The following is a 13590-nucleotide window of genomic DNA, read 5'->3' on the forward strand; positions in this document are numbered from 1 at the left end:
TATTATTTCAATAAAAATACTAAAACGCTGTTGAAAAATACTATAGCAATTAAAAATCAATGAAAATCTAATGAAAAAATTAACGAGAAAAATACCATTAGGATTAGTGAAGGGTATTTTGAGCATTAGTAAATTAAGGTGCTCCATTTGAGAAAAAAACCAAAATAAGGGACGTTTTTGGAAAAAAAAACAATTTTATTTGTTGACGGATATTATTGAAGAAATCAAAGAAAAAATGAAAAAGATATTTTCAAAATTTTAGAAAGTTGAGATGCTCAGTGAAAACAAGAAAAAGAAGGCACTCAGTTTTTTTCCTAAAAATTCGTCCTCCTATTTTTACGTTAAATAACAAGTTAATTATTTCCCCATCGCTCCTTTTTAATTATATTATATATATACATATATATAATATGTATACATACGAACATAATTATGCATACGAACCGGGGTGTCTTTGCATATATACTACGTTCTCTTTCCCGTACACGTAATCGATCACCCTCCGTTTCTCGTCCTTGTTTTTATTTATTTATTTAATAATAATAATAATAATAATAATAATAATAACATTCTTGTTATTATTAATTTTGTTTTCTGGTCCGTCTCTGCAAAGATTCCATTTCCTCCCGAGCATCCAATGGTTCTCTCCCTTGTTGTTTCTTCTCCACTAATCCACCTTCTATCTCCGCTTCGAACAAACCGAGAGGTGGGTCTGCCTGTCTTCTAGCACCTCGTCGTCGGCGTGCCCGAAGGGAGTAAGTTCGTGTTTTCTCCGGCCGCCCTCCAGCGGCGGCAATCCCTGCTCAGATGCCGGTCGTTGATATCACCCCGATCTGCCTTGTCCATTTCCAGCGATCGGCACCGGTTATTCTTGGGACATTTGTGGCATCCACCTCCGTCCTCTGACGGCCTGGCCCTAGGAGGGAAAACCCTGCCCCCTATTCCAATTGCGTTTAATCCAAACATAGGATGTCAACGTGAATTTATGCGATTATTCCTAATTTTGCGTCCTTAATGCCTTCAACTCTCGCTGAGACCGCCTAACTTGGTTGGTTTCCGTGAATGTGTCTTGGATCGGTATTAGGAAGATTCAATTCAACTTTATGTACTGCATAAGTCTGCTTAGAACCCAGATCCATTTGTACGGTACGGCCTAAGTCCCAATATTCTGTTGATATCCATTGGGGTTTGGAAGTTGGCAGATAAATCCCGGCTTTGCTTCCCACGCCGCAATTGTTCTTTTCTTTTGTTGGTACTGCATGTGTTGGGATAGCGTCTCCATCACTGACCTAATAGATATGGGTTGCTGTGGTTGCTTTGGATTTTTGAGAAAGCGCCATGGATCCCTAATGCCTCTCAGAGGCTCTGGTGCCCCCTTGTCCCAGGAGTTCCTTCTGCCAGAAAATATGGATGATGCTGATGGTATCTTCTACAACGGAGACTATGCAAACACTCTAGATGGAAGTGACAGTGATTTGCAGCGGCCATCGAAACGTTCTGAAGAAATTATCTCGGATAGAGCTAAAAAGGGATTGATATGTAGGGAAGTCCCGGTTAAAGAAACTAGGAAGGTTATTGTTTCTGAGGTAAAACTTATTTTTCTTTCATACTTATGCTGATTTAGAACTCGTGAATCATTTTTTTCTCAATTTAGACATACATGCGATGCAGCTCCTAATTATGTATGTGGTTGCCCTATTAATTTTGGTTGAATTGCCCATTTTGAAAGCTTGCCTCCCTCTAATCTTCGAAATGTTTTATTAAAGGATAGTGAGTTCTCGAATCTTCATCTGAACATAAAAAAGTTACACAATAATTTTGCTTAATGCATGTGTGCATGCAGATGTTACCTTGATGTGACCAGCAGAAAAGCTTACAGATCCAGTTTCATCCATATTCAAAATATTTATAGACTTGCTCAGGGGCTCCAAATATGTTAAAGACCTTGTTAGACAAGATTTACACTTCTTCTGTGTGACTTCTGCTGTACCAGCATATGAAATAAACATACTTTGGTGATCTCTAGGCAACTTTTGCTGCAAAAAATTTATCAACATGGTACAGTTGGATTTTTTTCCTCTTTCAAGGTATCCAAGTAGGTCAACTTTGCCTTTTTGGGGTCAGTTTCATTACCTTCCATTTTGTGTCTGATGGTCAAGGCAGTTCATCTGATATAAGGTGTTAAATTGTTTTACAAAATTAATATTGAATTTTATATATTCAAATTGCTTACAAGTCTATATGTCAATACATGTCTCTGGAACTTTAAGAGTTCTGATGCTGGATTGAGAAAACTACGTCTACATTATTTTTTGCTTCTTTATTAATTTGCAACCATTCTGATTATTCTTTGTTATTTATCTGCAATAGGATAATAGTGGAAATAAGATGGTTAATGAATACATCCGGGAATGTAAGATTGGTTCTGGTAGCTATGGCAAAGTGGTAAGCTTGATACTTTGAAAAAGTCACTATCTTTTGCTATCTTTTGTGAAAACAAAAATTTCTCACACTGTATACAGGTCCTGTACCGAAGCATCAAGGACGGAAAGCAATATGCAATTAAGGTACTACATTTTTTTTGTATTTATGTTTCTCTTTTTGAATTAATGTGTAAAATTAGAACAAAAAAATGAACTACATATATCAAAGTTTGTCTTATCTATTTGTCAACATAAATCTTTACATTTGTCAACATAAAACGAAAATTGCTATGTTTTCATCCATAAAAAAATGTTAAATTTCCTCTAGAGTGGTATAAAAGAAAAGTGACTCTGCATTGAACCAATTCAATCAGGTATGTTTGTGCATAAATTGTCATTGTATTTGACCATAAAGATGAAGATCACCTTGTAGAGTATGACTGTGTCTCCACAGGTGATTGAAACAAGCATCACTAGTCCAGAATATAACTATGTAAGCTATAATTCTTTTTGTTAAGGTTGATGAGTCATTTCTGATGCTGTGATGAGTTGAATGGTCATAACCTGTTGATAATTCACGATGTTGCCTACTAGATTGAACCGTCAACTCCTAACAGAATCCAAGTGTAAGATTTCCTAGGATAACACCAATAAACATTTGCTTTCTTCAACCAGATTATAGAACTATCTTTGGACCAAAATTTTGACTATCCTAGAAACATTGGAATTTGATCACAGGCCTGGATTATGTGGCTTGTGGAGATTGAATAAAATTTCCGATGACCTTGCGAAGCTTTCTCTTCTAGGTCATTGTCAAAAATGGTCTCCAATGCAGAAAACGATTCCTTACTTGTCTTTTTTATTTTTCTATAAAATTTTAGCTGTTTCATATTTTGAACTTTTTTACTTCAACCTCTCTGAATGATTGTGTTGTCTTTGTGGTTTTTAGCTCTGTCTAGCCCAATAGTGAGAATTGTCATTCTTCTGCAAATTTGAAAAATAAGTTTTCTCCAATGTAAATTCTTATGCAATAGTTGGCCATGACTATTGTTTGTTCATTTCCAAGATTTTGTGGACTTTGCTGGTGATTTTTTCACATAATTTAGATGGAATATCCTTTTAGCCTGATTCTGTGGTCCAATGGGATTGGTAATGCAAGAACTCTATTTTTGAATAAAATTTTCTAGATTCTTAACATTGCTTCCTCTATAACTTTCTGATTGTGGATCTAAAGCCAACTGAAACTGATGCTGAAGTCTTTGGCATATGGCTTTTGTTTGTTCTTTTGACATTTTTGTATGTATTTTAGGAGCTTCTCAAATTAGTCCTACATACTTATTAATTGTCAATTTGAGATACATTGTGAACCTTAGTTTTTTGATCTCTGTTCTCGGCTTTATGCATCTATGTCAAAGGGGGGTTGCAAATAGGTTCAACAAGGAAAGCAAATTTTAAACAAAGAACAACTACATTGATCTCTTCCATTAACCACCCTTACAGGATTCCATAAGTACCTATTTGTTTGTTGATATGCAGATTTTCCATAAATCACATTTGTTAAAGTTGCGTGTGGCTCCTTCTGAAACTGCAATGACTGATGTTTTTCGGGAGGTGAGTATTTTATTTTGTGAGCATATATTAGTTATTTGAATGCATTCTTCTCATGGTACATATTATTTTGGCCATACTGTAGATTTAGTGCTGATCTGTATTTGTCTGTTCTGGTCATCATAAGTTGTGGGTATTTAGGCTATTAACTTGTGACCACGTAAACTGTTTAGCTTATGGACATTGTGCTGTTTGACACCTAGATCTTGTTAGTTAGCACGAAATCTGCAATTCTTTTCTGTAGCTGAATAGCTGCTCATTTAGAGGAAACAGGACCAGATAGTTGCTGTCCTGGGGCTGCTACTGCAAGTTCCGGCAGGATAAAATTTTCAGCTTGCTGGGTGATCAAAAGGTTGGTCAAGGGTTTAAAACAAAAAAAGGCTGGTCAAGAGTCAAGAGCTCCAGATTTGTCATCAAAGTTGGGAGATAATAGTTTTCAAAGCTGGGATATTATAGCTGTATTGCTGTCAGAGATGTCAAAGGTTGTTGATTGGACTTGGCCCATCTCCAATACATTGCTCTGATAGCATGTGAGATTTACTTCTTTTGCCAATCAGATACAAAGGATTGCAGTCTGGCAATGGGATTGCCAGAAACAAAGATTGCTACTGTGTTCCTCTTATTATTCTTGATCTGCTTTAAGTGTGTTGAGATTATTCAGATATCCTTATATCTTAACTCAATCATCATGCCTTTGAAGATGGATTCCTTTCCTTTGGCACATTTTATTGGAGTACTCTGACATCATACTTGTTGATATATTATATATATTCTACCAACCGATACGATATGACCATCCTATCAGGTTTTATGCAATTAGAGGAGAAAAGGCCTCTGAAGTTGTCAGAACAATTCATCTAAACTTTCTCTCATAAAGTACATGGTAACATCTACACATAAGCCCTTACTGGTTGTCATGATGATTGGTTCACTCTCAACAAGGGTCAACACAGGTCTAGGGTGGATCAGGCTTGAATTTGCTGCCGGTCACATAAAAAACAATTTGATGGTGCTTTGATTAAATAGTGACATTGTCCCCACCAAAGTTGAATGGCAGAAAAATACTCTCTTGTTGGATGAGCTTGAGTTGTTTGGGACATACCAGTTATTGTATCTGGATAGTTCAGACATGGAACTTGCTGAAACAGATAATCATCCCACCAAACAATTCTTGGTCTTAAACGTTTAAGAAATTGCAAGAAGCTTATATCTGTTGACTGCTAATTTTTTAATGGTATAATTTGATTGACGTGTCATTGGCTATCAAAATGTGAAATTTATACCACCAGAATAAACTCCTTTTCATTACTTCTTGTGGTCTAGTTACTCAGCTTTGTTGGTTTTCTTTTTACACCAGATAATGCATATATCATTTTTCATGCTGTATTTATTGCTTGCGGCATTTGTAGTTTAGCAACCATGTTTTCTTTGCAGGTAGCGATCATGAAAATGTTGGACCATCCAAATATAGTTAATCTCATTGAGGTCATTGATGACCCAGACACAGATCACTTCTATATGGGTATCCTACTATGACTTTCTCTGTAGCTTTTCTAACTTAATTGTTGCTACTTCTATTGGAAGTTATACATGCTCCTTGTTGGTTATTGACTTGATAACCATGGTTTAATGCTAGCTCTTCTCCTTTGCAGTACTGGAATATGTTGAAGGCAAGTGGGTATTCGAGGGTTCTGGTGCAGGTAATAATTTAGGAGAAAGTACCACTAGAAGATACTTGCGAGACATAGTTGCTGGCCTCATGTATCTCCATTCTCATGTAAGATGTACATATAATTGTTGGTTTTGTACTTATAGAGCTAGTTTCGGACTTGTCCAAGTTGAGTTTAGTTTGATTCTACATGTATTAAGTCCAATCTGAGTGGTTTTTGTAATCTCTACAAACAATAAATGGTTATTGCGCTTATTTGACCATTAAAATGACACAAATTTAGGATCAGTTTGTTCAGGTATTAATTTCCTGTTTTGATTTTCAAGATGATGTTTCTTCTGAAAAATAGTTCAATTTATTTGCACAGACAATACTCAATTAGTGAGCCTTATCCTACCAATGTAGCTACATCTCTTGTTATTGAGGCTTAACTTGAGTGGTATGTTGGTTGGCTTATTTTTTGGGTGAAGTACTGGTTAAGGCAATTATGAGAAGTTCTATTCCTTTGTTTCCTGGTTCTTTTTTCAACTTATTCTCCTTGCTATGCAATTAAAATGGTTAGAGATCAATTTATTTGAGTAAAAGGTAGATCCTTGGGCGTGACCAGACTTTTGGAACATCTATGATCTATGATGATATATTACCTCCAAAATCTTAACAAAAAAGGAGAAAGAAAGAAGGAAATTCAAAGTTTTCCACTAAACAAAAAGAAAGCTATGAGATCTTTTTAACTTTGTACTAAAAATGATCTTGAAAGTGTTTTCCAAATTAATTTAAAAGTTTTACTGGCCTAGTTTCTTGATATCATTATTTTAAGTTCAAATTGATGTACATGTTCCTCTTGGTATGTCATATATATCTTCTAAAATTTTTTGAACACTATTAATGGTTTTCCATGTTTTACTGATTGCTTATTAAATTGGTTGTGAGTCATTAGTTGTATGACTTTCCAATCTATTTGTATCATTAAGACTCTAGATAAGCTAGAACTTTGAATATGCAGGATACATGTCCAGTGTCATTCTATAGTCTATAGGCGAGGATTTGTTTTTACAAAATGCATTTGAATTAGATGAACATAAGTTAGTGCTATAACCTTTTCATATCATTTATACAAATGATGGGTCATGACATGTATAGTTCTAAATTCTAATAACATTCTATAGTTCCATCACTTTGTCTAGGGTCCTAAAGTATAGCATTAAGTAAAACTAGAATATGCTTAAAAGTTTGGCTGGGTTAGCATTTGATGTACTAAACAATAGACGAACCTATTCATGTCAGCTGACAGTTGAAACTGTTTGGAAGAGATGCAAAATATTGCTTGAACTTATTCAGTTTGACTGCTCATTCCACCTTCTTGATTGTTGTGTATGTCATACTAGTTCTGTCATAAGTGCAGAATGTCGTCCATGGAGATATTAAACCTGATAACCTTTTGGTGACAAGAAACAACAACGTAAAGATAGGGGACTTCAGTGTTAGCCAGGTCTTTGAGGTACTGTTGATTCGTCATTTTTTCCTTTTGCTATTTAGCACTGAATATTATTTTTGATGCAACAGCCAGAAGTAGCTGGTCATAGATTTTTGCCCCGATTACTGGTAGGCAAAGTTACTAATTTCCTCAGTTGCTCCAAAGAATGAACCTTTCACAATTTCCAGGCTCTAATACTGTCAACACCACATTATACCCTATATATTCATGTATGATCAATCACACGACGGATTTTTGCACAGCATGACACTGAAATTATTTGCTCATTTTTTAAAACTTCAAGCTTTAAAGATTGATTTCTTAGATGCTTAATATGCAATTCTTCTTCTTAGTTTAATGCTCTGTTTTTCTGATTATTTCACAACTGAAAATCTAGATGTGTTTTATAGTATTTACTATGTATGCTTGGCCTACCCAACTGCATTAGCTAGTGGTGTTTGATCAAATAAAAATGCCCAAATTTTAATAAATTATTTGAGTGCAGTCTTGGTAATTATTTTTACATCTTATTTTCAAACCATGCATTATTGGAGAAATATCAATGACCTTCAGACTTTTGCTTCTTTTTATATGCATCATTAGTAGTTCAAAAGATTCAGAGATATAGGTTTTGTTATCTTTTTGTAGTTTGTCAAGGACTGCTTTACATTCAGTCACACTGAAGCTACACCCTTTGATACTGCTTTTTTATATTCTTGCTTTGGCTCAAATTGAGTTTAATAGACAATGTAACTACTTTCCCTCCTTATATATAGAGGAAAAAAGACCAGTACATGAGATAAAAGGAAAACAACCGGGAGAAGTAAAATCTTTTGTTATGTAATTGTGGTCAAATTAATCAGATATAGTTTGTAGAGGTCAGGACTAACTTGAGCTTAGTTCCAAATGCCATCTAGTTTGTTGGAAAGCCAGCACATATCTTTGGTCATGAAATTTTAGCATATATTATATATTGATCAGTGTTCTCACTGTTAAATCCAATGAAGTTCACATGCATATGGATATCAATAGGTGTTACTGTGCTGACAGACAGGAGATATTTTGACCAATCAACATCAAACTTAATTCAGAAACTTAACAACCAAACATAAAAAATTTAACACTGATGAAAACTTTCAATGTCTTGATCGATGATCAAATATGTAAAAGGAAAAATAAAGAGAGGAGAGATTGAATGAAAAAATATACAGTGGTTTTGTATATTATTTCATTCATACCTCCACCAAAGAATTGGATTTCAAATTTTTGATATACCAAGAGAGGTGAGATTGATGATCATAAAAATATGTAGTATAGCACTTAATGGATAAACAAGAATTGGATTGGATAGATCCTGACTCATTGTCCTATTCAATTATGAATCAAACTATTGCTTTCTGGTCATCAAATTTCATGCTCAGTCGATATTTGGTTCCAACTGCATCATATTGTGTCCGGTACTCTCTGTTGACACTCCTATCCTATGGTCCAAGGAATCCAGTACACTTGTTCAAATACAATTACTCAGACACATTTTAAGTATATGCTCTTTATAATGATTTTCTGTCCTCTCTATCTAGAAGTTAACTATGGCCTTCACTTGCGCCCATACTCTAGTGGTTAGTCTACTTTCTAATATGTTATTAGATGTTATATTAGCTTGGACTAAGTGTTATTTTGCTGATATTACTCTTTTTTTGTTGTTCTTAGTTGATAGCCATGCTAAAAAATATAAATTCATGTGTAAACTGCAGGATGATAATGATGTGCTCTGGAGATCCCCAGGAACCCCTGTTTTCACTGCACCTGAATGCTGTCTAGGTGAGTAAGACATGATAGCATGTTCTAGTGATATAACTCATGAAATGGTACAACATTCCCTTGATACTTTTATACAGGTTTAACCTACCGTGGTAAGCCTGCCGACACATGGGCCCTAGGTGTCACTTTGTATTGCATGATATTCGGGCAATATCCTTTTCTGGGGGATACACTTCAGGACACATACGACAAGGTTCGACCTTACTCCACTAGAAACCTTTTCTTTTGCTGATTGTTTAGCGATGATCGAGTCTAAAGTGATTCTGGTGCATGCTGCCTTAGATTGTCAACAGCCCACTGATCATTCCTGATGAAATAAATCCACAACTGAGAAGTTTGCTAGAAGGGCTTCTCTGCAAAGGTTGGTTGCAGTTCAGTTTTCTATATTTTCCCCAAAATTTCTCCTTGATTCTTATCGTTCCCTATTATTTTCACATGGCATACATGTGCTGCAGATCCCCAAAACCGGTTTACCTTGCGTGTTGTATCGGAGCATCCTTGGGTCGTTGGGGATGAGGGTCCGATCCCGGAGTACTTGTGTAAGTGCAGGCGAAAGACTTCTGCGTGAAAAATATGGCTGGAGCATATCTTGTCTTGGCTTGTGAGTTTGCTTGTGAAGCCTGTACAGATGATGGTAGTTGAAATATGAGACTTTGGTGGCTATAAATATAATGAAGAGCATCAACCAAAAGAAAAAGTCCATGCACTCATCTTAGTTATGCTTTCTGGGCATTAAAAATGTTGATCCAGTTCTACTATTTTCGTACCTCGCGAAGATGGCAACTTATCTTCGAGAATAACAAGAGAGAGTCGGCAAATATGCGTGGACGATTTTATTACTTGTTGGCACCCCGCCTTGATAAAATCCTCTGTGTGTGTGTGTGTGTGAGAGAGAGAGAGAGAGAGAGAGAGAGAGCTTTCCACTTAAAAAGTTGTTCGACAGAACCATGCACTTTCAAGGTATGAATGGTGTGGCGAAGTCACACGACTCCCTCTTCCCAAAATAAATCTGCTAACAAGATTGGCGCAAGCAACATTTCAGTATTTTGCCAGACCCGTAATATGGGGAGAATCTCGTCCTCGCCTCAGGCCAGCATTTAATTGACAGTAGGTAGATCAGCTGTGGCTGTCAAGAAAGGATTCCTGTGAATCTGTGAACGGTTACGTGTAAAATTGAGAAATATATTGGAAAAAATAAAATTATTCGTTAAGATGATGAATATTTATATAATTTTTAAGATTTTTTAATCATATACTTTAATTACACAATCAAATCAATTACTCAAATTCTAGATTTATTCTCAAATTATAAAATTGAGGATGTAAGAAATATAAGGATGTTATTTCATTTGTGTCTCTACAATGATCTTACCTTTCTAAGATTGTGTTCCTATCGAGCATGTCAATTTTGGACTGATTTAATTGAAATATATTACAAGCGAGAGGCTTTGTGAGGGAGCCAATTAGTTGATAAGAGGTATATATATATATATATATGAGAAACACGTAATTGATGCCTGATAAGTTTATCTCTAACAAAATGGAAGTCGATGACAATGTATTTTATATAAGAGTTATTGGCGCATAGGTAGATGGTATCGATATTATTATAATATAGTAGAAGTGGATTGGGAAGTGATATCAAATTCCTATAGTAGATTGGTGTCCTAATTGAGTCGCAACGGTGGTAGCGATGGTTAGTATTTAACTTGTTGGTTGAATACAATGTAAGTATCGATTAGATTTGCTTTAAGGAAAATAATGTAGGTGGATGTAGATGTTCGATCATCAATATTGTATACCTAATCAACATTGTCAAAGACATGGAGATTAAGTAATGAATGTTTACGAAGAAGAAGTTAATAATTAAAAGTTTCCTTAAATATTATGACTCGTTTTACTACTAACTAATGCATAGTGGAGGGTAATATATAAATTATGATAAATTTATTGACCGTAAATGAGATATCTAGACGTGTAAGAGATAAGTACTATAAGGAGCTAAGTAGTTGTCGGTATTGTATAGGATCCGTAGTAGGGTTATTATCATATAATTTGAGTGATACAGTAGTAGAGAGTGGGGTGATGACTTCTTTGGCATTCTACGTATTTGTCTTCAATAGTAGATCTTGAATGTATTTTATTTTAGATAGGAAAAGTTTAAAAGATGTAAACATTTCTTTCACTCTTAAAAAGTAGCTTAAAGTTCTTAAATATTTTATGAAAATAGATCTGTTAATTACTCAAGGAATTATTTGATCTCTAAAGGATTATTATCTATAATGATAATATTATTCATATATACTAGTAGATATATAACACTTCTATTTTATTATTATAGAAATAATGAGACACTAGAATTGGAGTTGACGAAACTAGTTGATGCAAAAAATGAGCCAAGTTAAGGTCCCATATAAGAAAACATTATTAACATCTAATTGACGTATGTGCTAGTCTTGAGTGACAACCAAACTTAAGATGAGTCATATTATTATTGATTTAACAACTAGATTGGATGTTTTTGTGAAGTCAACACCTGGTTATTGATGAAACTCTTTGGCACTAAACGTGCTTTGTATCTGACAATGAATCGCTCTATTTAATTCAAAAGATCTACTTAACGGATGATATTTTATGTGATGAAATGATACAAGAGTTCATGTGGCATTATGGAGTATGATACTGTATTCTTCATACATGACTTTGTGCTAGTATAAAGATTTTTGGGCTTGGGTGATGGTTGTAAGACCAATAGATTCAGATGGAGAGCTTGTGGTAGCATAAAGGTCAATAATTTGATATGATTTAAAGATGTTATTTTTGGAGGGTATTGTCATGTAATGTTCAAGCACGGTAGTATTACCGGGCTATATTAGATGCATAAGAATTGGTGGAGAGTTATTGACACATTTGATCAAGCTAATGCACTTCGATGTCACTTAGCTGAGGAGAGAACAAAGACATCATTTATAGTGCCGAGGGTCTTATTTCATCGGGCATTGTAGGGTGAATTTATGGAGAAGTAGGTTGAGAAATTACAAAGGGAGTGAGGTGATGTTGAACCAGAGTGATAAGAGAGTGTATGTCTTGAGGAGAACTATTAGTTGACATAGTGAGAGGTGTGTTTGAGGGGTCTAAGGTATACTTATATGAATTTAATGATATATGGTTGTTTATGTAGCTCGAATTACTGAAGGCTCATGGTTTTGGAAGGAAAAAAGTAGACTAAAAAAAAATAGCATTATGTGATATAAAGACTATTTAAGTTTGAGGATTATAGCACTATAAAGCTTTATGTTTAAAAGAGTACTAGGCTTGGATCTTGGCATTAACTCATGTGAATATAAGAGCATAACTAGGGATAACATAAATAACCAAATACTTTAGTTTTTGAAGGTTTAGGATTTTATGAAATAATTTTTCAAATGATGATTGGTATTGTAGGACTGGTACGAGCATACAATTAATGAGGTAGACTATACTTTAAAAGGCTACTGATCAAAAGGTTGGTGACATGAAGGCTTGGTGTAAAAGAATGAGACCGGTTTCAATTATATGTCAATGCTTTTGTACGGTAGGGCCAACTAGTTGATGGCTGCTTGTAGATGTTATCTTTATTTTCACTTCAAACCAAGGATACTGGCGTGTTCAAATTCTTTATAAGAAATAAGTAAAGAAAGATTTTCAATAGATGTGTTATTTTATTTGCATAATTGAAAAACAAAAATGAGATTCCTTTTACTATGAGGTATATATAAAATGACATCGAGTGTAAAAGTGTTGGTATTTGAATTAAGTGTTGTGGAACCAATATGAGTAATAAGGATTCTGTTATCGTCACTAATGATGATATCTTTATTACCTCTATAGTCATTATAGATGGATAAGTTCTGCAGATCAAAAGTGATACGATGAGAAGAGTCAGAGTCAATAATCTAATTATTTGGATGAGTAGTTGGAGTAGTCATGATGTTTGCTTGAGGCCAATTGGGTATAGTAGGAGGCTCGGGTCGAGACTGATACACTTTTGCTGCATGTATGATTTTGTCACAAAGTTGATAGATAACTTTTTGTTTATTGTTATTGTTGGGACGTCGGAGTTGCCGATAGTTGTAGTATATGTTATTTCCTAAATTATGGGAATTGAAGTTGCTACAATGTTTGAAGGGTTAGCATAACGGAGGATGATGGCTCGACGTAGTACCTATATGTCCAAGAGGCATATTGTTCGACTTTTTGTTGAAGTTATTATTACTTTGATTGCTCTTTCTTTTGAACTTTTGATTGAATTGAGCTGTGATAGTTAATCCTATCATCGTCTCTTTTCTTTTCAAATATGTATTAAGATCAATCAATTTGTCATATAGTTCTTCAAATAATATCAGTGAATCTCGTACCCGAATTATTATCGTTCGTTTATTAGTTTATTATAATTGTCTCTTAGGTAATTGAGATAATCGAAAGAGAAGATAATTTGAAGGGGATTTGAGTTGAAAAAAATTATTGTTTCCTGTGAGAACAATAATCGGAGAGATCGAGCTGCAAGAGAAGAGTCGCGCATTGTTGGAAGGAGGAAAAAGGGTCCTTCTTGCTAC

General features: G+C 34.8%; 1 protein-coding gene across 3 annotated transcripts; it reads left to right on the plus strand.

Moving 5' to 3' along the window:
- The first annotated feature begins 592 nt into the window (after positions 1-592).
- Positions 593-9714, plus strand: LOC135637062 (serine/threonine-protein kinase GRIK2-like). Of its 3 annotated transcripts, XM_065149420.1 has the most exons (12): positions 593-1586; positions 2371-2445; positions 2523-2567; positions 3960-4034; positions 5466-5553; positions 5684-5808; positions 7103-7198; positions 7264-7302; positions 8929-8995; positions 9073-9188; positions 9278-9356; positions 9451-9714. In XM_065149420.1, the coding sequence occupies exons 1-12, from the start codon at positions 1260-1262 to the stop codon at positions 9561-9563; spliced, it is 1245 nt and encodes a 414-aa protein (XP_065005492.1). In that variant the 5' UTR covers positions 593-1259; the 3' UTR covers positions 9564-9714. The 3 variants fall into 3 exon arrangements, with proteins under 3 accessions (XP_065005492.1, XP_065005493.1, XP_065005494.1); XM_065149421.1 differs by lacking the exon at positions 7264-7302; XM_065149422.1 differs by lacking the exons at positions 7103-7198; positions 7264-7302.
- The last annotated feature ends 3876 nt before the right edge of the window (positions 9715-13590 follow it).

This window comes from Musa acuminata, chromosome BXJ3-4, assembly GCF_036884655.1.
Source record: "Musa acuminata AAA Group cultivar baxijiao chromosome BXJ3-4, Cavendish_Baxijiao_AAA, whole genome shotgun sequence".
In the NCBI taxonomy this organism is placed as follows: Eukaryota; Viridiplantae; Streptophyta; class Magnoliopsida; order Zingiberales; family Musaceae; genus Musa; species Musa acuminata.